We start from the raw sequence: 26,138 nt of genomic DNA, 5'->3' as shown, positions 1-26,138 counted from the left end.
GCGCGCTCGGCGAAACACCGCCCCGTGCAGTAGCAGGCGGGCTACGAAAGGTGCGTAACGTTCTTTACTTAGAGCCGAGGGCCCGCGTGAAGAAGGCGGAGGGGAGGCGTAAAGCTATTCCCCAAAGTCAGCTGCGCAAGAAGCACGCTCCGTAACCCGTTCTGCAGGGCAGGGAACACCTGGGCCAAGGCGCACGTTACGTAAGTGCACGGCGTACGCAAGGTGCGTAATTCAGGCTGGCGAAAGGCGGGAAGAGCCCGGTGCGTTTGGCGTAACATTCTTACGCGGACCGTGCAGGCCGGGCCGGAGGGTTACGTCGGTTTCGCAGAGAGTTTGAAGAATAGGGTCCGTCGCCCACGGGCTCCGCTGAGGTGGCGGCGGAGTTGAGGACACCATGATGGGACAATGGCGGAACAATAAGGGGACACTGGGGACAGGGTGGGAGCGGCCCTTTGGACCTCTGTGGCGGCTCCGGCGGGCCGACGTTATTCCCTGTCAGATTACGGGGGAAATTTGGCGCGGCGCTGGGGCAGGAGCAGAGTGACAGCGGCCATGATGTTTGCTGTTGCCTGAGCGCCCGCAGGCCGGGAGAGAATTCCCCAGATGAGCCAGAGACTCCTCGCTGAAAGACACAATAATCCACGAGGCGATTACGTGGCACAGACCATAAATCCTTTTGTGCTGTGCGTGCTATCGCTGAGTCAGCGTGTCCTGGCACAAGGAGCCGTGTCCCGTGGATGGTGGGGTCGCACCAGCCACAGCAGCCGCGGCCCACAGCGCCTTATCGCTATCAGCCGTGCTTTCTGGGCTGTCGGGTTATCAAAAACTGGGTACACCGGCAGAAGGCAAAGCGAGTCCCCTTTACTTTCAGACCCTTGGATAAAAATAACAGCCTAGAACGACACACAAATTACCATTTTAGTTTCACGTGCTATATATATATGTATGCATGTATCACATGTGTGAGGAAGCAGAAAGCAATCTGAGTGCTTAAAATAAAATACTGAAAGAAACCTGGGTCTTTTTAAGTGGGCAGCAGGGAGTCAGGTGGCACTGCACACTCTCACTGACACGGGATATTTGGCCCCTGGATACAAATGCCTAGTGTGGGAAAGCCTGGCACATGCAAAGGACTGGACATTGCATTAAATGATAATGGCTGGTCCATTCCTGGCTCTCTCAGATCAGCCAGCCTCCCAGTCATCAGCTCTGGAGACTTTTCTCCTCTGTGAAAAATAGTACTTTACCTCAGTAAAAAAATGAACTATCTGTTAAGAAACCAGTTAAGGAAAGCAAGCCCTCTAGGTCTGTCACAAGGAAAAGTCTGGTTGAAATGTCAGGCTCCTCTTCCATGAATTTCTCGTCATTGGCTGCCTTTTTATTTGATGTTATCTTACATGCATTTGGTAACCTACACCAAAAAATTCTTTTGCCAGTGAGGACAAGTTCTTTTACCAGATAGCAAAATTAGACTCATTGTAATTACCCCATTATATCCATGTGTGTGTGTGTGTGTATTGTTTAATTTATTTTAAAACAAGCAAGTCCATTAGCATTGGAGATATCGCAAAAGGAATTGTTATTTTGGCCCCCAATGCCCTGTTTCCCTCTTTATTCCCAGCTTCTTCTTTTGCCCCCTGTGACCTACATCTCTGGCTAGTTCAGAGGTGTGCCTGTGCTGGCTGGCTCCCTCAGAAGCTGAATCTTAAGTGCCTTTTCCTTGGTGTAAGTGCTGGTGCTAGCCTCTCTCTCCTATCTTGCCACTGGATTTGTTTTATTCTTTTTAATACTAACAATATTTAATATTACTTCATAGTAATCTTTAATATTCTTACTTATACTAGAAGAATGACAAATCAATTCCATCAAGTTTGTTTCTTTAGAGAACTAGAAAAAAGGTTTTAAGGTGTTGGGTTGTGCCTAGATTATTTTCCTCATGAAAGATCAATGAGATTTTTGAGAGGAGAGTTTAATTCAAAGCACCCAAACATAGTCAGACTTCTGTTCTAATTCATAGTCTTTATTTTTAACTTTAATGAGAACAGGTTTAAAACATTCTGTCCAAAAAGTACAAAATGCTAAATAAAAACATAAACATTATCTAGTCAAGATAAAAATGTTTAAAAACGTTTTCTTAAAGCTACTTCCTCCTCTACAGTACATGAAAATCCACCACATTCTTCAGCTGTTGTTCCTCCCACTGCCTTTTCCATCTATATATGTCAATTTTATAACTGAGTTTATTCCAGTTCTGTTGCATTTCACACTGTTAAATTACCACTTTGACACTGTCTTTGAAATAAATTAAGAAAGCGTATATTCACTCCCATGTGAGAGGATAGGTTTGATTTTCAAAACACAGGAAAAGGATTCTAAGAACAATTCAAAATCTAATTGCTTAAATCTTTGTGTGCTAGAAATTCAATTTTCAATTGAAAAGCAAAAATCCTAAATGAACCAAATTCTGCTTCAGTAAAACTGAACTGTACAAGGTTCATCCCAGTGTTCTCCCAAAATATCTTAAATAGTTCCCAAAAGCTACAAATGCAGCCAGGTAGTTGTCAACCTTTCACAAATCTTCATCCCAACTTCCCAGCTGTTTTTTAGCTGTACCTTTACATCACTTTTTTACCTATTCTTTGGCATCCCCAATCCCTCCAGCGGTTATTGCAAATGTGGCTTCGTTTTCAGGCATCTCAGGGCTGGGAGAAAAAGAAACAAGAAACCTGTGGGTTTCTCCATGTAAAATGCAGTTGTCTCCAAAATGTTGTGGGTGTGAGCAACATGGAATATATCAGTGCCTTTATACCTATGTGCAAACTGTAGAACATGACCAATCTCATCAGGATCAGAAAATGTGAAATTACCATGTCAGGAATTTAACATGTCCACAATTTTCGTGCCAAGGGACCACCAGTCCTACCAAAGTATTTGATGGCCTTCATCAAGAGCTGAGCATTCTAGTAGAATTTATCATGAAAGTTTATGGTATTTAATGTATGCAATGTGCAAAACAACTTTAATTGTTGTTTAGTCTGTTAATTAGTTTGTCCTTCCATATCTTCTCCCAAGTTTCAATACCTTGAACTTTGTCACCTTTCCTCCAGCAGGGAAAGGTGGTTTACCTGTCATAGATCTTTGCAATACGCAGCTCCCCTCTCCCTTTCCTCAAACTGATCCTGGTAGTAGAAGCATGAGCAAGGATGTGGCCCCCGATGGGCTTTTTTGGGTCTGCTTGAAAGCTGAATTAGCAAGAAAATTGTGGTGATTCACTGTGCAAATTCCAGAGGTTAATACTGTGATTATCTGTCAGACTGAGCCCTATTCAACTCAGTAATGAATAATCAGTAGGGAAAAACATTGGAAACCTGACTTTAGCACACTTGTCTCAATATGTTCAAGTGTTCAATGCTGACATCATTTTCCTGTCATTAAGTTCAAGAGGCTGAAGAAATACACACCTTAAATATCACATTTAAGCTTCTCCAAGGGAAAATGTGGTGCTTTTCCAATACTTTTTATAGTTAATTTTCTTTGTTTAAGTCAGTGAAATCACACCATCATACCAGGCAGCAGTTAAATGCAAAAAAGCTCATTCCAAAAACTGAGAGAAACTTCCAGGTGTCAGTTACTTATGATTCCTAATACACAGGGGAAAATGACCAATCTGATCTTTCATTTCAGTGCCTCTTGGTCCTTACAATGTCAGTTCTCATTTCTGTTAAATACTTAATACAAAATACAGGAATTTTTTTTAAAAGAGAGAGAAGAAATATCTTACGTCATAGTTGCTCCTGGGTCAGCAGTCATCTGGTTGGTCACAAATACAGCCACATTATATTCTGCAAGAGAAAACATTGCAATGTTTGTTTTAAATCCAATTAGAATTCCAAAATATTCTCTCATCCATGGTAAAAGCAAGGTTTCTGCTGAAGCACTTCAAATTTCAAATGAAAAGAAAATATTCTTTATGACTGATGGCTGCAGTTAATCAGGACACAGCCTAGATTTGTTCCTGCATGGCTTCAGCCATAATATACCAAAAATGAGCACTTTTCAGAATTCCAGTGAACAAGTCTTTCTCAGTTCCCATCTATTCTCTATTGGCTCCCTGCCCTCAGCTCCCTCTCCTTCCCGTTCTCTGTTTGCCTTTTTTTTTTACCTCATGAAAAAAGCATTTATTCATTCTTCATCAACATTTCTGAGACGTTCCAAAGAGAAGGAACTCTATTCATCATTCCTCAAAGCATTGCAAAGTACTGAGAAAGTGGCAAGAGGCATGGCTTCTTTATTTCTCTAAGTGTTCATCCTCTTTTCTCTGTCTTTCTTTTGGATTTAGACTGTTGAAATTTGGGAAAGACAATTACTCTTACTGAAAATTTGTCCAGTTCTACAACCTATTATCTCATTTAGGGATTGACAGTGTTTCTAGAAAAACTCTAAATGTTGAAAAGTCCAGAAATTTTCTCTATCTGTCATCTTGAAATAATACATTATCAGTTTGATCTTTCTGGTAACTGACAGAGGTGCAAAGTGAGGAAAGATTCCTGGGCTGGTGCTTGATCCATAATACACATGGACTACTAGGTGGTTGTGCTGCCAACAGCTACTGGTAGTGACTCCAGCCCATGGCCCATGCTTCCCAAATCTTGCAATGTTTTATGTACCTTCTGATATTTTCTGGAGCCTTGACAACATCTGAGCTAGCTTCTGTTGTCGTTCAGCCAACTCTCCGCGACCACTGAAATCCACACGGAAAAGTGCCATTATGGAGTCAATGATCTGCATTGTAATCATGCTAGATAAGTAAATATAGTGAAAGAAAACAGGAACACTTATTTTGACAACAGTAAGCATACAGGGAAAAAAAAGTCTTGTACCAATAACTTGAAGATACCAGCTTCCTCATGGAACTTGGCTGCTACATAGTCAAGCAATTCCATCTGATGTTCACCTAGTGGGAAGCAGAGTTGCCAAGAGAAATTAGGACCAGAGAGAACAAAAAGGAACCAAGCCTGAACTTTAAAATTCCACTTTAAATGTCTGCACTGGTTATATTTTCATTGCCAGCAGTTTTAAATCCTGTGCTCAGTAACAATCTACTTTGCAGGTTCCAGTTTCCTCTCACCCATCTCACAAACCTTCTTTGTAAAAATCTTCTGTGCATGAAGACAACTTTTTGTTGTGTTAAGAACTGAAAAGCAATACATACATTTTAATTTAATGTTTAATTAAATGACACACAGAAAATGTTTTAAACATATTATTTATGTTTATATTGCAATCTAAAAGAAGTCCTATTTCAAAATGTCTTGAAGTTTTAAAGCAGTGTCTTGTGACACAGAGTGTGTTGAGCTGTTAATAAACTGAGAAGTGTTAATAAACTGAGAACTATTAAAATGGGTACCTGAGAGGAAAAAACCTAAATATCATGCCAGTTGCAATATTGGTCTTACTGGTATATGCACGTGCATACAGCACATTGTCAAGTACTGCCTCGTGGTCAACGTTGAAGCGATCAGCAATGTCACGCAGGCGGTCTGGTCGGCTGGCATTAGTCAGAGTTAAGGATTTCTCCTTGTGCAAACCATGCTCTGAAAATAATAAAACTCCATTCCAAAATAGTATTATGGAGGGGGGGGAAAGAAGAATATTTATTTTAGTCCTAGAGAAGACTGACTTTTTGTCTTCAGGCTGTCCCACGTACTCTAAAGATAGTTTAGGGCTCACGATGATAATTGTTTTGTGTTTAGGGTTTGAGGCGGGGGGGTTGACATATGGATATCTGTGCTCTAGGAATTTAGCTGTGAACAAAACCTGTTTATACACAGTCTACTGCAAATGTGAAGTGTAAAAAATAGTGTTTAGTACTTAGATAAATTTATCTTGAATAGAAAAGCTGCTATAACCTGTAGGAGGCCTACTAGATCTAAAAAAAACCCAAACCCAAACCCCCCAAAACAAACAAATGAACAAACAAACAAACAAACAAACAAACAAAATCAAAACAGTTACAATAAAATCCAATTCCTAAGTAATTTTCCCAGGTTACATTATATCAAATGACAGAAGAAAAACTCACTTCCTTGTGGGCCACTATACACTGTGCTCTCCAGGATTTCTGTGCCAGTCATAATGTTTTACATGTATGAAGTTATCAGGAGCCTTCTACTTCCTTACAACAAAATAAACTGACTTTTCAGTTCATCACATCTGAAGGTTTTAACAGTCAAAAAGATACAAAGTGTTTTCAGTATCAATGAAGATAATCTTTCCACCTGTGTAGCCATTTGGTCCTGGGAGCTGAGCTGTCACTACAGAGAATCATAGATTAAAATGAAAAAGCAGGAAAAATGTTTTTTTTTACTCCAGCTATTATTATTATTATTATTTAAAAAATATAACTGTTTATCCATATCCCAAAGAACTGTCAGTTTTAATCAATGTGAAAATGAGGAGCATCTTATCTTACTGCCATCTTGAGAATAAGCTCAAGCCGCTTTTCTTGATTGCACATCAGATGAGATTTAATTAATGGTGTCAAACCTGTTTTATTCAGTACTGTCACTAAATCTGTATATTTTAGGGATACTATTAGTAAGTTCTTACACACAAAGCCTCCTCTTAATCCTCTGCCCAAATTAATTCTATTGGCTTAGTAGGCACTCTTTCCAGTTGTTACTCATATGATCAAAAATTCTTTGGATATGAATTTTTCCTGATATGCAAATAGTTGCTGATTGTGGGTTTAGTCTCTTTGGAGGGAATAAGCTAAAATACTCAATCCAGTTGTAACCATTCATGCAAAAGAGTATGACTCTGCTGACCATTACACTGTACTAGCCAGAAGAGGCCTTATTTTTCCAAAACATGCTACATTTCATTTTACAATATAAGGGGTTCATTTAAGAGAATTTGCCTACCCAGTGTCTGGTAATTCCAGCAGCATTAATAGCTATATAAGTTATTGTTTACTACTCTTTACACATTGAGAGGTAGCTCTGAGAAATCAAAGTCCTGCTGTTTTTGGCACTGCCCAAATATGGTGACTGCCAAAGTCTGTTTATCCAGTCACTGACAGCCAGTAGTACCCTTTCAGTGCCCTTTCAGAATGTCAGATTCAGCAAAACCTCTTGAAACCAGGACAGTCAAAGAGCTGCTGAGAAAAAAAATTTGCCTCTGCCCTTTTCTGAGCAATGCCCCATCTACATGTGACCCCTGCTTTTCCAGATGGTGTGTTTCACTGGTTTATCTCAGACAGCCTATTATCTTCACCCTCTTTATGGCAAAACCTTCATGGATGTGAGCAGTATTAAAGTGCCATTACTTTAAAGTAATGAGTTCTCTACTCAAAAACAGTTTATGGAGTTAAGGGTCACCAGGTCTGTTTCACTGTATTTGTAGAAATAAAAGATTCTGACTTGTCTCTGTGTGTTTAGTTCTGATACAGTTGTAAACAGTGGATTCACTGAGAAGAAATATCACTCTCTTTTATGGTATTATGCCTACCACAAAGAGTGTGAGATAGCTGGGTTTTGCCTGTCCGGAACTCTGTTAAATAAAGAAAAGGGGAAAAAAAAAAGAGTCAGGGTTTCTTTTTCCAAGTTTGACAGATTCAGGAATTAATTCAGTTAGAAGCTCTTACTTTAAAAATTCACCTCAATCTCTACCTTTTAAAATCATTAACCTCAATTTCTAAATCATATTCTCTGCAGGAGAAATGTATTACATGAAAAGCAAAATCTGAAATACTTTAATTTGATCATGCTTGACTGCTGAAGTAATTTATTCTCTTGTGTATAGAAGTTAAAACCACATGGCCCCTGTGGAAAAGTGATAATGGCAGGGCAGGGTGATGAAGAAATGGTTGAGTCCATTAACCTAGCCCAGTTTAATTTCCAGTAAAATGATCAAGGAGAAGCTAACTAGATTATTAATCTCATTCTACCAAATCACATTAGTCTACAGTTTATCTTTTCTAAAGGGAAGAGTACTGTGTTTTATGAACTCTTGTTGCTGAAGTGTCAAGCACCAACTAATAAGGTGTACTGCAATAGTAGCTTAATTGTAATTCCAAAATCTTACATAAAATGCAATGTACCTTAACTTGCATAACTAAAATACCTTTTTGGCAATTTTGTTACTGGAAAGGAACACACTGCATCAGGGAAAACTTTGTCATGTTAGTAATAGTCTTAATAATGGTATGTTGTACTGAACCAGCATGCCCAGTAACAATTACTCAGCTCAAACTTAGTCTGCAAGCAAATGAAGAGGAAAAATGGAAAGCATTAAGAGAAGTGAACTATTTCTTATTGCACTAATGCAGGTACTATTGCATTATGGTAAATTTGATAGAAGGAATCCAAGTTGAATTAAAATCTAAATTAAGTTGCAATTTTTGGTAATACCCATTTAATGTGGTTCTCTCACCTCCAAAGGCCTCAGTGATTGCCATGCTTTCAATCCCACCACCCAGAAGTTTGCTGCAGAAAGGGAGAGGATTATGATATAGTTAAACCCAAAAAATCACAAGAGGAAAGTAAAAATCTTTTTTACTACTTTAAGAAAAGTAATTTCTGTCTTCAAACCCCTCACTTGATGTATTAAGTGCAGGGCACTAAATGATCATTGATTCATACGGAATTAACTCTGTCTTTACCTCCCTTTTTGTGGGCAAGGGAAAGATCTATAGAAATTATTACTGGAAAGAAAGGAGAGAAAATAACATTGAAAATAATATTTGAAAATAGGGTACCATAAAAATATCTCAAGGGAGGACTTGAAGATTTGTAATTTTGACCTGAAACCTGCAGATTATTTTGACAGGTTAAAAAATTATGCTTTCAAGATTTCTGGATGCAAATTATTATTTACAGTTACTGTACAAAGTCCAGTTTCCCCTCAGAAAAGGAGTTGGTTTGGTGCTTTAAGCCAGCACTAACTCCAGATGCAAGGGGATCTATGTGTCCTAGCCAAGTATTTATTCTCTTATATTTCTGTGTCTCATTAAAGACAATTAAGATGATTATTGGGAACATTTGGATGAAGGAAGGATATAAGAGATAAGCTTACTCAAATTCCTGGCTGCCAGTGGAAATATGAAATACCATCTTCCGTTTTTCACTGTACTCAAAGGCAGTGAGGAAGCCTGGTTCCTAGGGAAGAACAAAGAGAACACAAGAGGTTTATTTTAACTTTAACCTGAAGTTAAAAGTGCAATATCCCACATAAATAGGTTCTTTTCCCCCTAGCCTCATTCCCATGGCTTGGCTATAAAAAGCATCACAGCATTCGTCTGGTTGTTGTGGAGTATAAAGTATTATGCCTTAGAGTAACAGGTAGAATAAGTTTCAAAATTATTTTGATGATGCAGTGGGAAATCTGCTAAGAGAAATGTTGCACAGCATTTTGGAGAGGCATAAGTTCAAACTCTCAGGAAAGTGACTGGCTTACAACAAGCTTGTTTGCAGCTTCTTTAATCTTGTCCACTTTGGCCTCTGAGAGCCCCTTCACATTGCACAGTGCCCGTTTTGTGGTCATCTGGATTCCTTTGATTGTACAAATCCCAACTGCCTTCAGCTTTTTTATGTCTGCTACGTTCTGCAAAGAAATTTCCCTTCTGTGAGTACTCAGGACAGTTAACAACTTGAAGGTGAAGTAAACCTTTGCAAAATATTTTAAGCTTACATTCATACGCGTGTGTTTTCACCAAGAAAGACACAGATTTATAGTAAACTCTTCATTGTGTGGTTTGTGACACCAACAAAACAAAATTTTGAGTAATATTGGTGTGAGGGATCACGGTGCAGAGAGCAGCTCCTGGTGGGTTTGAGAGAAAGGTGTCTGGGTATTTACTTCTCCTCTTTCAGTGTCAGTTTTCTAGATCAAAGGTGATAGCAAAGAATTATTTCAGATAATGTGGATGTGGACCTAGGACACCCTGTAACACTCAAGTCTGTCCTTGGTCCCTTAGCAGAGACAATCTGTAAACCAGATAATCTGGTGGCAGATAGCTGGGAGCTCATTCACAAGGATCACTGGAAGCTGAGTCTAACTGCTGGGCTGTTTCTGCATGTCCAGTTTAAAACACATGTATCCTGCAGATCTGACTGACACTTTGGGCTGGAGCAAGCTACTAGTTTTTCATAAACTGGGAACAGCACAACATCAGACAGCACCCTACTGACATATTTTGCCTTCCCTCACCTCATTTCATGATTCTTACATCACTGGAAATGTAAAAGCAAGAACAGATTACTCATGAGAAAACATTCTATGTGGAAGGTGTGGGATAATACATCAATTTACCATTTCTGGCCAAGTTTTTTCTTTGAAAAAGAGTATGAACTGGACATATCATCTATTTATCTAGAGTGTGTGGGTACATAGAGCATAAGAAGGGAGGGGGGGTTGTGTGAGAAATTAGTCATGTTTATTTGGAATCTTATTTCTCATCCTGTGATATGTGTGTGACACTCAGCAGAGGCTGAGGGGTAACAGCACCTTAAATCCTACCAAACACTTTTGATCACCGAACCACAGTCTCAGTTGTTCTAATCTGATTCTATTTCTGGGCACACTGGCAGATCCGGTAAATATTTTTCTCTCTATTCCTTGGCAAAAAATTCTAAACCCACAAAAATTATTTCTTCAGGTAAATTCATTTAACAGATACGGGTGATCATATGTTTGCACAAAGCTTTTAGCTGGCACAGCTAAGAACAAAAACTTCCTCTGAGGTGTGGAAATAACCATTGAAAGAAAGAAAAAAATAATGGAAAAGAACAGAAAACCTTTACAACCCCAGAAGAGCAGCCTAAGTCATTATTCTTGGTTTTCAAGCTCTTTCACACATTTGTATTATTCTGTGAATGCCATGTCTTGTTTCATACTGACAGGGCAGTACAGCTCCCTTCCAGCTCAGGTCACCCTCTTTGATCAACTTGCTAAATTTTTAAAGCAATTATTTGTTTATTTTCCATGTTACTCCATAGTTTGAACTCCCAAACCATGTGATTCCTCTTCAGAACTATCTTTAAAACTGCCAATGAACTGCCAATAAAAAAATTGCCAACAATTGCACTGTTGACATGGTCAGCCCAGTAACTACAGCACTGACTAATAATGAGTCATTGTGACATGTCCTCCCCATCTTTATCTGTCTGTAGTCACTTCTATTAAATCTCACATTACTTCAGGCAAACCCAACTTTTTATTTGCTTCTATAACTCTGAATATAAGAGGATTCCAATCCATGAGCCAGCCTCCGAGATAGACGTATAATAATTGTAATTCAAATAAATGGGTGATGTTTATGTGATTATGGTAACAATGACAGGAGAAGAAAACTAACCACTTATTTCTCTAGCTACTAATATTTTCCTCACTCCTACTCTACCCCCTGCACCAGCATGCTGAAAATAGTATAGTAACAATTGTCACAGTGTAATTTCACAGGCACTAAAAATGCAGGAGTAATTACAAAGATTGGCAGGAACAGGAAATAATTTATCACACAGTTTTCAAATAAATTAGCAAGCAGTTGGTTTTTCAAGAGTGCTAGGTGCTAAACACTTTGAGTATCTTGACACTTTATTTAGGAATCTGATGTGAATGAGATTTTCTAAAAATCTGTCTTATCACCAAAGGCAAAATTTGTCTCCACTGACTGAGTTAGAACTTATTGCAAGGAGGAACTTCAGTATTTGCATCAATGTGCTTATAATTTTGGAAACAACCTTACAGGAACTTTTGAGGGACAATTTTGTGCAATTGCTAATACTTACAATTCCGTGCTTCTGCAGCAGGTCAATATCCTGAAAAAAGGATTCCTAAACAAAATAGCAGAAAAAAAATAGACATTTCTTTTTCTTGTTATTACATGTATCTCACCAAGTGACTGTTTCAGATTTGTAAACATTTACTGATTTTTCATAAATAATACATAACTTGTTGGACAACTGAAATAAGCAAAGCCATAGTGAGCTAAGTGTACTGAGGCCTACACATTTCCTATCATGTTCTCCATAAAGTATCTTCACAGGCAATTAATCCTCTGCTGTGCTAGTAAAACTTGTGCTATCATCATCACCATAATCTGCAGCTTTTCTGCCATAGTTTCTCACTCTTTTCTTGCTGATGATCATTCCTCGGAAACAGAAAATTAACTGAGAGTCCCATTGCATTTAATATAGAAGTGCAAAATACGCTGAAATAATGATAATCCCATTAAAAACTGTACACAGCTTTTGAAAGGTTAATGAAGATTACTTGTAGAGCCAGGTTGTAAAGGGATTAGGGGAATGAGATTTTCTTGGTAGGAGACTGGAACAAGATTTTAAATGCACTGAACTCCTTGATGTTTTTTTGGGACCTCCTGTTCCTCCATGGGTTTCATAACACTACCAAAATACCTTCAAACATTTGCTGCACACAGTTTTCAATCAATCACAAATTTACCTCATCGTCCTGGTATCCTGGTTCTTCTTGGACTACTTGATCCTCCATGGCCTTCATCATAAAAGAGCACGCAATGAAGTATTGATCACTAGTGGGAAATGCAAACAAAGTCATGGGGAGGCAATAAATGAGTAAATGTCTGTAAAAGGACTTTTAAGAGCCCAAGGACTACAGAAATATGTCAGTATGACATCACATATGGATTTCAATTTGGATTCGGCTTCCAACTCTTCATTATCTGACCTATCAGGCCAAAAGGAGAAAATCTATGGCTTTACACTCACATGAACTGGTTTGGCTAGAAAGGGCTTCAAAGGTATTAGGAAAAGAGATCTCATTCCCTTGTGAGAATCTTGGGTCAGAGATGAATTTTGGAGGTGGGAACATTTAAAATGAATTACCACTAGTGGAATTTATTCTGGTAAGAATGCTAAAGGCAGTCTGTGTTTTTATAACAGAAGTCAGCATAGCTGCAGACAGAATGGGTAATGACAAGGCAATGCAACAGCTCAGCCTCTCCATCTTTATGTGACAGAAAACCCACAAAACTGCTGAGAAGGCTACAGCTCTTAAGTGGTGTATCTTGAGAGCAGATTATTAAAGCTGTATTTGTTTTGAAGTTCTTGCTGGGGTTCAAAATGACCAATAAATGCTGATGATGTGCAGGTAATGGCTATAAGGAATACGCTTGCATGGAGAGAACAAAATAAGGGTAATAAAATCTGGAACTTTTATTATGCAAACCCATATACAGAGAGCTCATTTCATGTTTTTTCATGGTTAACTTGCCCTGTCTGTACTTCACCACAGCTTCACTGCCCTCTCTACATGACTTAGAACTGAAAAACAAAGCGTAACCTAAAATTTTATGAATGCAAGAATAGTGAATACAAAGTAGTTCCTTAGAAATATGATCTTACAACTAAACTCTATCATTTTTGTGGTTTTGTAAATGGGTTAAGCTGCTTCTGTTTAAATTGTTTTGGTGTTCTAGCTATGGATGATCAAAAGTTTTGTAGACTACCACATGAAAATGTGTGCATATATTTACTTGCTCATTTGTGAACAAAATCCACAGACTGTTAGATGGGCTATGTCTAACAGAGGTTGGGAGAGTTTAGGCTAAATATCTGCAAAAAGCCTTTTTTTCAGCTTCTAAATGGATACTAATTTGCTTGCAAGAATCTTGTGTATATAGAGGCTGGGAAAGACATGAACAGAATATCAGAATTTCAAAATTATCTAATTCTGTTAGTGTTTATTGGAAATATTCTTATAAAATCAGTTGTTCCTGATAGTGTCATGATATATTTAATTTCTGTTTCAGAACCCTGACAATTATGGAGTGACAAATCATGCCTTCACATAATTACAGCAAAACATTAATTAAAAAATACTTCGGGAGATTTGAAAAATCTCCTAGCTTCAAATACCAAAGGAAGAAAAACAAGTAATGCAAGAGGCACTAAAACTATAAAACAATCTCTTTCTTCATTAAAAACATCCTCACAAAATGCACATAATTCTGCACTCCTGCACCACTGAGCAGGTTATAGGATTGTTCTCCTACTCCCCATCTTCAAGCAATTGGCATCTCACAGCAGAAAAACGAGGCAGACCCAGACCTGTGCCTTCCTACGGGCTGTAAGGGAAAATGGAGAAATTATACCTCACCCTATTAAAAGTTTTAGATACGAAAAAAATCCTCCTGCTCAGTGAACGTTGTCCTGCTGCTGGTGTGTTGGCACACCTGAAGGATTCCGGTCACCACTGCCTGCAGCGAAGCAGATAAAAGGGTGAAATTCTGAGACAACAGAGCAAATCCATGAAAAACCATCAACAACTTTTGCCACCTCAAGTACCCAAGGGTAGGTGAGCAAGACCTGGATACCGCGGTGTCCTTCCAGCCTGCGGGTGCGACAAGGACCCGCTCCCCGCAATTCCCCCGGGCTTGGGCCGGCAGAAAATGGCAGCAGAGCTCGGCTGCCGGGGTCGGGGCAGGCCGCGATCCGACCTGCCCCAAGGGGCCCCACGGCGGCACCTCACATCTGTCAACTCACAGGAAAATAACTGATTAATCGTCATCAACACGCGGATTTATCTGGCTTGTCTTTGCCAGCTGCCTCCTCATGAGATCTACATTGCTGTCCCCAAAGGGCGAGGAACCGCTGAACCTCCCTCCCGCCGCGGAGCACCGTAATTCCCCATTAGAATTAGCATAGTAATTAACCCCCCAGCACATGCCCGGGCAGCTCCGGGGAGAGGGTGGATGCAGTACCCGGGGCGGAGGCTCGGAGCTCGCCAGGGCCGCCCGCTCTCCTCCTCTGAGGGCTCGGTCCCGCCGCCTTCCCGCCGGGGCGGGGCGGGGCGCGGCTGTGGGGGCGCCATGAGGGCTCCCCCGGAGCGGGCCCCGCGCGCTCCCTCAGCCGGGCCCTGCGCCGAAGGGCGCCTCAATCCCCGTCCTCAACCACTCCATCGCCCCTGGTTTATCAACTGCTGTACTCGCCGTCTGCCGGGAATATCGTATTGCCCTTACTCTACAGCTGGAAAAGGCAGCCTTAGTTAAAGCCGCGTTGGTTTGGAAGGCATTCAGTTCAACGCGGCTCTGCCTTTTGTTTTTCCAGGGTTCCACTCACGCATCTTCCTCAACAAGGCACACACGGCGTTTTTGGATTGGATGGCCAAAACCTGTCAGAGAGCTGGAAGACAAGTGACTTGCCTGGAGTCACAGGACAAGAAAATGAGGCTGAGTCATACCCATGACTTAATCTGCCATTTTAAAAGGATGGGAAAGGTGCTTTTTAGGATATGAGCACTTCAAGGAGACATCTGCAGTCTTCTTGGAGACAGTATTTGGAAAGCACTCGCTCGTTTTAGCTCGCCTCTGGTAGCACAGTTGGTTCGGGACTGCATGTCAAGGAGACATCACATCTCCTGCGAGCAGGAGGAGTTCCTGGCTGCCCCTTGTGTGGGCTTGGAATGGCAGAAGGGATTGGAGCAGCATCCCAGCCTGTTTCGAGGGGCTTGTGAAAGCTTCCCCACCCTTTGCCCGTGGGAGGTTAAGGGCACCTTTTCCAAGCCATTTCTTAGCCAAATCAGGAAACCAGGCAACAAACCCACGGCACACCACAGGAGTGCTTGCAGGGTCCCCATCTGAAACATCAGGCAATTTCTGTAAGGACCGAAAGTCCAACCCTGGGAGCCCAAGGTTTTGTCTATACAGAGGAAGAGGCTGGCATAGCTTTTGAAAACTGCATTATTCCACAAGAGCTATTCCAGAAGAGCACTTAGGCAGACAGCCCTTCAAAGGTGAATTCCTTCACAAAGTATGCTTTTATTCCAGAACAGAATGCACATGCAGGCAGTGACCCTTCTGGTGCTGCTGAGCAGCTCTGCAGCAGATAATACCTCACTCGGTAAACAACCGTCCCTTCATTATCCTTTTAGTTTGTAAAATGGTTCTCAGAAAGGTCAATGAATGCACACAATCTTAAGACCATTTCCCACTCCAAAGAGCTACTTTGGCAATAAATTGCATACATACAATAAATTACATTCTACAACTTCAAAACGTTGTGTGACCATTAATTGCTCATTTGGCTTCCAGCTGGTGTTGTACAATAACCCCACAGGGTTAGCAACGTCCTGTTAGACATTGGCCCAAGTGAGCAGAGGCACCCCTCAGTCTTCTCCTTCCATTTTACAGATTCTGTGCTGACCAGTGCATCTCCATCCCTTAGAGATGCCCTGGAATGAGATACACCACTGTGATACACATTTCTTCTCACTTGAGATATTGTAGCTGTTTTTGGACAAGGACCAAGTCAAACCATTGTCATAAAATAGTAAGTATCCAGGCGATTTTTTTTCATCCTCACAAACTTCATCCATGGTTGCAAGAGGGAAATCATGAGGGGTTTTGTTGTGGGGTTTTGTTTTCCGTCTCTGGTCAGAACTAAGATGAACTGCAAAAGCTTTGTGCATACTATGGATCTTAGAGTAGGACTGGCAAAATACCAGATCAGCCAAGCTTCATAATTCAAACTGAATTGACAGGAGAGCTCTATTGTTAAAACAGAATTAATGGAAAGAATAGATATGGTACTGGGAGACTGAGATGTGTCTCCATCACAGTCTTGAGATGCTTAGGCTAAGCCTTGACAAAAGTACTCAATACTACAATATTGGGAGAAATCCTGCATTAAAAAGACATAGATGTCCTGTCCAGACCATGGTTCAGCATTGCAGCTATGGAGGAAGTGATGAATTAGAGGGCTATGCCCATTGATATTAAAGAGATGTCAGGTCAAGTCAGGAACACAACAGATTGTATGTGACTGGAAAAGAAGATAACATCAATATCAAAACACCAACTAGAAAATTCAGAAATGGGTATTTTTCTAAATGAGAAATAAATATTCTGTGTGTCAAGTATACAAACACAGTAAGTGACAGCAGTCCAAGCAGCACAAGATTCACTATTTCTATAGGTGATTCACTATTCACTACAGGTGATTGTGAAATTTAAGATTATTTATATATATAATTAAGAATTACATGATGAAATAATAAAAAAACTAAACTGGAAAAAACAAGGCCACTTTTCAAACTTTCAAAACCTAAACCAAGTTAGAGGATTTATGGAGACACGCAACGGTATATCACATGTGATCTATCAAAAAGACAAAGGAGATAAGAAAAACTGTCCATTTTGAGAATGCACAAGGAATTTCTTATTTAATATAAAAAACCAAACTAGTAATAGAGAGCAATAGGACTGAAAAAGACATTGAGAGATTATCTCAAAGCAGAGTCAGATGTTCATTTGGCTGGGGAGGCTGTAGATTTTGTTTTATCTTTTGAGAAAGATCTAGACAATTTCAGTGCTTGTCTGTCCTTGACATTACCCTTGTTGTCTACCCTTCACTGTGCAATTTTATCTGTTAAAAAATGTTCAATATTTGAGCTAACTTCTACTGTTAAAAGTTCAGGTAACTGAGACTCTAATTCTTTCATGCTTTTTTCTACCTCAAAAGAGAAAAAAATGCCAGCAGTTCTAAAAAAATGCCCAAACATGATGGGTTATGTGATAGTGTGTGCAGTTTGCTTTTACCTGCTCATGACCTTTGGGGCAGCCCTGCAATACAGTATTGCCACTCTCAGTAATTTGCCATAAACTTTGTACTCAATGTGTAAGGCCTCAGGACTGAGATTTGTCAAGTTTGCTTTGTTTGAACTTCTCTCGATCCTTCTGTATCTTTTATTTGATCAGCTGTGACAGCAGTTTCTATAATTAACCAGGTCTGTGGCTAATTTGTTTTACTTCTGTTTATCTGTGTGTGGTATAACCATCATTTTATATAAATAAAGTATCAAGCAGTTATTCTGTGTAGAAAAAGAGACTTACGACTAGCACTGTGATGCAGGGCAGGGAAATGCAGGCATGGAGCAATAGCAGAAGCCTTGAGAAGTGGGGGTAAGAGATTTGCTGAAGAGTACAGGGTTATAAAGGTAATAGACAAGGCATGGGCTTGGCACAGCTGGCCTGTCTGCTGTGAGCAACTCACCAGTGATTTGTCAAAGAAAAACTGACCTGGAACTGGATTTAGGGGTAACAAAGGGGAAATAAAAAGAGTAACATTCATAATAGGCAATACATGCCGTATAATCAGATGTGGTGTGGTGCTGCTGGGTGTAGGTGCAGCAATGTTGGGGCCCTGCCATTATCACCTTGCCATGCCTTTTCCAGCCCCAGTGTTCCTGGAGCTGTACACTCTTTGACTCTCAACCCTAAACCTAACCCCAGCCACTCCCCCAACCCTTTGAGCACATTGCTAACCTATGTTAATAGATATTATTTAAAATATATATTTTTAAATCAGCTTTTTTATTTTTAACATTTCTTTTTGCTTGAGCAACTGGTGCTGCAACCTTTTACAGTTTATCGGTCTCTACACAAGAAAATGAATCTCTATTTTAATCACTATTGAAAAAAACTGAAATGCAGTTGGTAAAATATATTACTCTGAATCATGAAATGTATACTTTGGGAAGTGCATGTCTTTTTTTAAACTGTGAGAGCTTTCTAAACAGCTGTTGCAAATTCCAAAATAACTGCTCTTGACTAACTCCACATACATAGATTTTTGTTGTGGAATAAGTGCACCTTGTTCTACTTCAGCTTAATATTAACTTTATGATAAACAGAAGTAACAGACTAATTATGAAATAAGACTGCCTACATATGCAGCTAAGTGGGAGTAGTAATTGCAATTACATATATCTTTGCTCATTTGAATTACCTTCAAGATCAGATAAAAGTAGGTTGAAGAAAGCAATAATAAAATTTATTTGATATGAAACTGTTATCAGTCTTCAGATATGGTGACAGTGCTCTGACAAGCTTGCATTTGAATCAAAGCTCAGTCACAGCCCTGGTTAAAGTCCATGGGTGAATATCTTCATTTCACTAAGTAAACCAGAAGAATTGACTAAACAATCCTCTGCTCACAGATTAAATGGGAAGCCATTCCCCAAGGGAATGAAATGCAAAATCCCTTTTTCTCTGGGGCCTGATCAGAGTACAGAGCATGGCCAGGCTCCCACACTGCCCTAACTGATGCTCCATGTGCCAGCTCTCAGAGTGGGACTGAGCTTAGATTTAACCCAGCAAGGCATTATGGTTTGCTTTTCTCATATTTGTATTCCCTCTGGTGCTTATCTGAACAGTAAAAAAGGAAAGGATGGAATCAGGCAGCTGGGAGATGAGGGAGAAAGATGGGGAAAGACTGCCTCAGCATGGTGTTGGATCAGTTTTGCCGTTTGATGGACTGTCACTGTTTCTGTAGACAGACGGACTTCTCTGGGACTGAATGCAAATACAGGGGGTAGAATTGGTCTGGCAGCAGCCAAACACATTGGTTCATAATAAAAAAAATGGGAGAGAAGCAGCAAGGATTTGTTGCAGGAAGCTGAGTCAGAAAACTTGATTTAATTGCAATAATTCATGAGAAAGGAAGTTAAAACAAGAAAATGTTTCAGTGCTGCAGAACATACACACACAATGTCGTGTGTGTATTCTTCACAAAGACATTCTGACTCCTAATGCAAACAAAGTTGGAAGTACTGCAAATACTGTCTTAACTGTTATGGCCAAAAGAGTCAATGCTTCTTCAACTTATTCATGCACTAGCGCTGAAAATTAGTCTGAAAAAGACATGAAGCAAAGCAGCTTTATGAACCAAACATAGGGCAGCAGAGTTTTCAGTGTAACAGCTGAAAAAAGCATGATTCATTGAATGTCTTTTTCGCCCCTTTAATGCATTCCAGCTCAAAGAAGCTGAGTGCTTCTGTTGTCAAGTAGGGTGAATAATGACTTTGAGTACATCGCTCTGTTTTTCACTCAGGACAACATTTTCATTAGCATGATTCAGAAAGAAGAATGTGTTTAAAGTGCAGCTGATAGAAAATTTTAAATTTCTAGGTCATGACAGATTTCACTGGTCACATAAAAAAAGAATGATGTATTACAAGAACAATGTTTTTAGATTTTCATTTGGAAGAAATTCAGCACTAATATGTGAGACATTTCTTCATTTTAAAAAAACCACCAAATTTTGAACAGCCTCTGCTGAAAAACTAATAAATGTAACAGTCCTCCCAGATTCTTTATCAGTTTGGAAAAGCCCAGGTTTTCTAGCTTAGAACTGAACATGCTCTTCCTTTGGCCAGTTTTCTCCTCTTGGCTTCGCCTGCTGCTTCCAATTGAGTTTCTATGTAAACCACAGATAAAAACCCAAGTCTTGCTCCATTTGTATTCCATATGTTCATCAGGTTATTGGCCACAAAAGATTATAAGCAGTTTGTTTTTCAAACCTCAGAACTTGGATAGGCATTCAGTGCATCATCATACAGTTGTTTTTATATTAGAATAACATTTAAAGGCCTCAGGAATTGTAATTGGCTTTAAAATGCTATTTCCTTGATTTTGCTACAATAGAGCCTTACTTTTCAGTGATGGTCCAGCTAATAATCTTCTTCAATCTCAAACCTTAAGAGATTCATTAGCCTGATTATTATTTTTTAATCCATTGTTCTCCTTTCCTTGGATTACCATCGTTTCTTTACCAGCCTTACTGGAAGTGAGTTCTTTATTAAACACTTCTCTGCCTATATCTGAAAAAAAAAGCTGTTAATCTCTCCTTCTCATGTTTTTTCTGAATTGGTGATTATAAATGACATATCTGTGTTTCTGAAACTCCTACTCAATAACAACTCCCACTGGGGTTCAATATACTCCAGTACTTTCTACTGCAGTCTTTCTTCCTATTTTGTCTGTCCTCCGCTATTGTTCTTCCACTGGACTATTAAGGCAGCACTTCCTGTATTAACAGTCAGGCAATCCAACCCAGAGGAATAGGTCAGAGTTTCTGAGACCAGAGTTCACATATGGAACAGTTCATACTGAATGGCATCACACAGCACTTAGAGGAAGGCCAGAGTATCAGACGCAGCCGGCATGGGTTTAGGAGGGGAAGGTCTGTTTGACCAACCTGGTCTCCTTTTACAACCAAGTGACCCACCTGGTGGATGCAGGAAAGGCTATGGATGTTGCATACCTGGATTTCAGCAAAGCCTTTGACACTGTCTCCCACAGCACACTCCTGGAAAAGCTGGCAGCCCATGGCTTGGACGGGAGCACTCTTTGCTGGGTTAAGAACTGGCTGGATGGGCGGGCCCAGAGAGTGGTGGTGAACGGTGCTGCATCCAGCTGGGGATCAGTCACCAGTGGTGTCCCCCAGGGGTCTGTGCTGGGGCCTGTTATGTTCAATATTTTTGTTGATGACATGGATGAGGGTATTGAGTCCTTCATTAATAAATTTGCAGATGACACTAAGCTGGGAGCATGTGTTAATCTGTTGGAAGGCAGGAGTGCTCTGCAGAGACCTGGAAGTGTTGGATGGATGGGCGGAATCCAATAGGATGAAGTTTAACAAATCCAGGTGTCGAGTCCTGCATTTTGGCCACAATAACCCCCTGCAGTGTTATAGGCTGGGGACAGTGTGGCTGGACAGTGCCCAGGCAGAAAAGGACCTGGGGATGCTGGTCAACAGCTGACTGAACATGAGCCAGCAGTGTGCCCAGGTGGCCAAGAAGGCCAATGGCATCCTGGTCTGTGTCAGGAACAGTGTGGCCAGCAGGAGCAGGGAGATCATTCTTCCCCTGTACTCAGCATTGCTGAGGCCACACCTTGAGTGCTGTGTCCAGTTCTGGCCCCTCAGTTCAGGGAGGACATTGAGACACTTGAGTGTGTCCAAAGAAGGGCAACAAGGCTGATGAGGGGCTGGGAACACAAACCCTGTGAGGAACAGCTGAGGGAGCTGGGGTTGTTCAGCCTGGAGAAAAGGAGACTCAGGGGTGACCTTATCACTCTCTACAACTCCCTGAAAGGTGTTTGTAGTCAGGTGGGGGTTGTTCTCTTTCACCAGGCAGCAACAGACAGAACGAGAGTACACAGTCTCAAGCTGCACCAGGGGAGATACAGGTTGGATATTAGGAAAAAGTTTTTCACTGAAAGAGTGATAAAGTACTGGAATGGTCTGTCCAGGGAGGTGGTGGAGTCACCATCCCTCAATGTGTTTAAGAAGAGACTGGATGTGGCACTTGGTGCCATGGTCTAGTGGAGATGTTAGGGGATGGGTTGGACTTGATGATCTTGAAGACCTCTTCCAATCTAGTCATTCTGTGATTCTGTGATATGACCTCTGTTCTTAGGGCAATGAGCATCAAACAAGAAGGAAGTCATAAGACACTCAAATATTTGGTTTCAAAATTGTATTCGGTATTGAACTGCAGCCATGAGATGTTGCATACTGACCAGGCACAGTTCCCCAGCCTCAGCTATCACATGCTGCTGATGCAGCAAAAGCAAACTGGAGATACGAAGCTGAAGAGAGTAACAGCCATCTTTCATCCCAGGCATTTGCTAGAAATGACTGAGTGGTCTTGAAGAAAGCAAGTAAAAGCATCTGCAGATCAGCTCAGGATTCTGAATTGTCAGGGTGAAGGACATTCCTGGATATCATTTCAGGAGGAATTCAAGTATATTTGAAAGAATAGAGGACCTGCTTCCAAAGCAAGGAGTGATGTCTTCTCACCCATTCTTTTCAGGAAAACAAAAGGGTGTAAGTGGTGATGGATAGGGACCTTACTGGGTTACAAGCAGAATCTGTGAGAAAAACTGACAAAAAAGCAACACTAAAATGTGCAAAGCAATCCCACTCAATCCCACTTCCACACTGCCTTTACATGAGCAACTGCCCTTAAGAATTTTTTTTTTTTTTTTTTGGTATTACAGGGTGTATATGGGTGCCAACAAATCAGCTATGTCAGCAGGAGAGAGAAAAATTAATCTATGACATCATGTCCTATCCTTCTCCAAACACTGCATCACCTCCCTAGGATAAGATGCTATTTTTAGTCCTCTAGTTTCAAACATATGTTGAGACTACTTCCAAATACCTTCCTTCTTGTCCTTTTCAAACTCTGCACCTTGGGTGTGGAGGTCTGAAATACTAAATATTAGCAGTCTGGATTCCCTGTGCTTAGCACATGTCAGTGAATCCAAAACCTAAGGAAGATATTTTGCACTACTTAGGCATGCAAAGGAACACACACACACAAAAGCAGCTTTGATGGGTTCCAGCTGTCTGGGATTGACAAACATATACATATCTGTGTATACACACTCTCCTGATTCACATATGGAGAAACACGTATTGTAGCATAGTAAAGGACTTCATAACAACAAATCTGAAAATTCTTAGTAAAACAAATAGTGTTGAACTTTTTCTTCCCTGCTATATACCTGGAAAAGTCACTGGCTTATATTTTACTTGTTTGGACTTCGAAGATTTGCTAGTTTGATGAGGATGGTACTTGCCAGAAGCTTGTCCATGTCTCAGTTCCTTCAAGAGAAATGAAGGGCAGAAAAAAGTCAGTAATTTACCATGTTGTTAGGATTAATGCCTTCATTCTCATGCATTCCCTTAAAAAAGTCTGGCCCGTCCCCGAGTGAAACATAGCTATCTCTAGGGCAAAATACAGCAGCACTAGTGCTAGCACTATCATGCTGCAGTCATGGGAAAAGGAATAAAGGCATCCTCTTCTGTTGAAATGGCAGGAGAAATTTCAGGGTCATAGAAGGCAACTGTAGTTTGCAAAATACCTATGACACCAGAGAATGTCCTTATCTAGTAAAAAGCAACTGATGGAGTTATTCCATAAAGCTCACAGCCAAGTCAGCTGTCTCCAGCAGAAACGAGTTTGGGAGGTTTCTTCCTTCAAGATTTATTGACTCCATAAACTGCTTTTGTAAAATTAACAAATCACAACACAATTGTGTGTTTCAGTCTGTCAGCCTGGATAGAAAATTACACCAGCATCACATGGTTATTTTATTTTTCTAAGACAGTTTTATAAACAAGCTAATTTCTCCCAAATTCCACTCCCTGCATAATTCCTTAGTGAAATGTTTCCCTCCTTGCCACTCCATGGTGACAAAGCAGCACCAGCTAAAGCCTCTTTCTACCATGCTGGCAATGTGATGGCAATGCCCTGCCTGTGGCAGGAGGAATGTGGCTGGCAGCATGGCAGTATCACTGGGATGATATTTAAACATAAGCAAAGACAGGGATTCCAAAAAATAAAAAGTGACCTGGATTACATCAGCATTACTCTAATAGTAACTGTTAAAAGAAAAAATAAACCAAACTGAATTCAGCTTGGTCAAGAGAAGCCAAAGGTTTTGCTTCCACTTGTTGACAGACATGTGGCAGCACACACTTTCATTACAAAAATATGTAGAAATCAGCAAGTTGAAAACTGAGTAAATTGCATGTTATGCTGATAGAAACATTGGCAGCATGAGTAAATATGAAAGAAAATGTTTACTATACCTAATTTCAGATTTTAAGGAGAACAGCTTGCTCTCCTGCCAGCTATCCAAGGGCTCTGGATTTTAACAGAGCAGACAGACTTGTGACTGATCATCTATTCCTTCTCACCCCACCTCCCCTCCCTGCTTCAGTGTACAATACAGGAAAATTCACAAAGTGTATAACAATATAAGCATTGTTCTTTACTTCAATTTAGGAGCAATATGATTCAGTTTAGTTCTGAAGCATTTGTAGTGAAATAAATGTTTGACTCTTATCAACACCAGCTTTGAATATCCTCACAGGCTTCTGTATCCGGTTCAGTGTTCCCAGCCTCTGATTCAATGCAGCCTGTGTGCATTTACCACTACCATTCCTTCTACTGTTCATACTTTCTTCCCTGCTGCTTTGCCCAAATATCATTCCCTTGCTTTTTTTCCTTCTCCCTTACTCTCTCTGCTCCCTGTGCTTAGAACTTTTCCCTTTTTTGTGTGATAAATAAGCATTTTTCCTTTTTCCTAAAACACTAACAAAGCATACGTTCAAAATTCCCATGGTTTTCTGTTAGACATTTCAAAGTAATTTGCTACTCTCTACCCAGCTACAGTGGTCATGCTGTTGCATTATACTCCATCATCAAGATTATTCAGGTCTCAAGATCTCAAACCAAATTAAATCAGGGGCTCATAATTAAACAGTAAAATTTTAGTGGTGGGCACCTGCAGTTCCCACTGACTGCAAAATAAATGCTTATTATGGCACATTTTGGAAAGTGTCACTACTTGCCTAAGTGACTAAATATCAAATTAGAACATTTGTTTTGGATACTGCAATTCCCATTTTTTTACTGGCAGATTATCCTTTTTTGCAGCCCACTGCACACTGGCTCACCTGTCCCAATTTTGATTACAAGCTTTCCCGTGTTCTACACCAGGCTTGACATCCTGACATGATCCCTGGCAACAAGTTATCACTACCAGTTGTTTAATCTTGGAACTGAAGTAGCACATTACTTCAACTGCAAATGAATGAGTGAATTGTGAGAACAGCCTGTCTGCTGACCCATGAAAACAATTTCCCTTTCTTTCAGAGTGACAAGATTTAAATCTTCAGAGACTCAGATTTTCATTTGCTTTTATTTCCAAAATGAATCAAATTACACAGATGTGTGAGCTGGGAACCAGTTTCTAAATATGACATGCTGCCTTCCCTCCCATTAAAAAGATGAGATTCTTTACAATATTTAAGCACTTGGTGCATAAATCAAAGTTAAGTATCATTTTCCCTGTACCACATTCTTCCCTTACCTCTTTTCTCAAGGCAATGTCTGCTGTGTCTCGGATCTTGGCACAATATAGGCAGTGAGTGTTGCCTGGGGAATGATGACCTGCAATAAATGAGAACTCCTGAACACCAGAGGAAGTGTAAAAGGCACTTGTGGGCATTTGTTTGAAATTAGGGTAAAAGAACATCTGCCAAGGACTTCAAGAAAGTCTTTCTGAATGGTTACAGAACAACTCCTGTTTCATGCCATCTGACAAAATTGATCAAAAAAAACCCCCAAAATCCAACAAACCCAAACCAACAAACTTCTTAGTTAGCATAACAAGGTGGAGAGTGCTGAGAAGCACATTCAGTGCAGGTAGCTCGGAGTGCAGCTACAGTGTCAGCCACAGGCTGGGCTCTGGGTGGTGAGAGCCCCAGGCAAGAGGCCAGGAACTGGCACTGACCCTTTGCACA

The 26,138-nt window shown here is 40.4% G+C and overlaps 1 protein-coding gene across 7 annotated transcripts; it reads right to left on the bottom strand.

Moving 5' to 3' along the window:
* Positions 1-43: 43 nt before the first annotated feature.
* DMC1 (DNA meiotic recombinase 1) lies at positions 44-14,226 on the bottom strand. 7 transcript variants are annotated; one of them, XM_033059062.2, is made up of 14 exons: positions 12,463-13,754; positions 11,790-11,834; positions 9,457-9,603; positions 9,076-9,158; positions 8,434-8,486; positions 7,510-7,551; positions 6,242-6,314; positions 5,457-5,548; positions 4,881-4,954; positions 4,668-4,782; positions 3,782-3,842; positions 3,126-3,242; positions 2,633-2,702; positions 44-893 (listed from the first exon to the last, which is right to left on the bottom strand). In XM_033059062.2, exons 1-13 carry the CDS (start codon positions 12,574-12,576, stop codon positions 2,633-2,635), a joined length of 1,086 nt encoding a protein of 361 aa, XP_032914953.1. In that variant the 5' UTR covers positions 12,577-13,754; the 3' UTR covers positions 44-893. The 7 variants fall into 7 exon arrangements, with proteins under 7 accessions (XP_032914953.1, XP_032914957.1, XP_032914955.1 ...); XM_033059064.1 differs by lacking the exon at positions 44-893 and adding an exon at positions 14,137-14,226 and having other exon boundaries at positions 2,000-2,702; positions 12,463-12,550; XM_033059066.2 differs by lacking the exon at positions 3,126-3,242 and having other exon boundaries at positions 12,463-13,756.
* Positions 14,227-26,138: the final 11,912 nt, after the last annotated feature.

Source organism: Catharus ustulatus, chromosome 4, assembly GCF_009819885.2.
Source record: "Catharus ustulatus isolate bCatUst1 chromosome 4, bCatUst1.pri.v2, whole genome shotgun sequence".
In the NCBI taxonomy this organism is placed as follows: domain Eukaryota; kingdom Metazoa; phylum Chordata; class Aves; order Passeriformes; family Turdidae; genus Catharus; species Catharus ustulatus.
Note: the sequence above shows the minus strand (reverse complement) of the source record. Positions and strands in the feature narration are given on the sequence as shown.

Bases quoted from the DNA above. Each gene is read 5' to 3' on its own strand.
- DMC1 (XM_033059061.1), bottom strand. From the start codon at position 12,576: ATGACTTTGTTTGCATTTCCCACTAGTGATCAATACTTCATTGCGTGC. The intron at 11,835-12,462 runs GTAAATTTGTGA...TATTTTGTTTAG, and splicing joins CAGGATACCAGGACGATGAG to GAATCCTTTTTTCAGGATAT. The intron at 7,552-8,433 runs GTGAGAGAACCA...TTTATTTAACAG, and splicing joins AATCACTGAGGCCTTTGGAG to AGTTCCGGACAGGCAAAACC.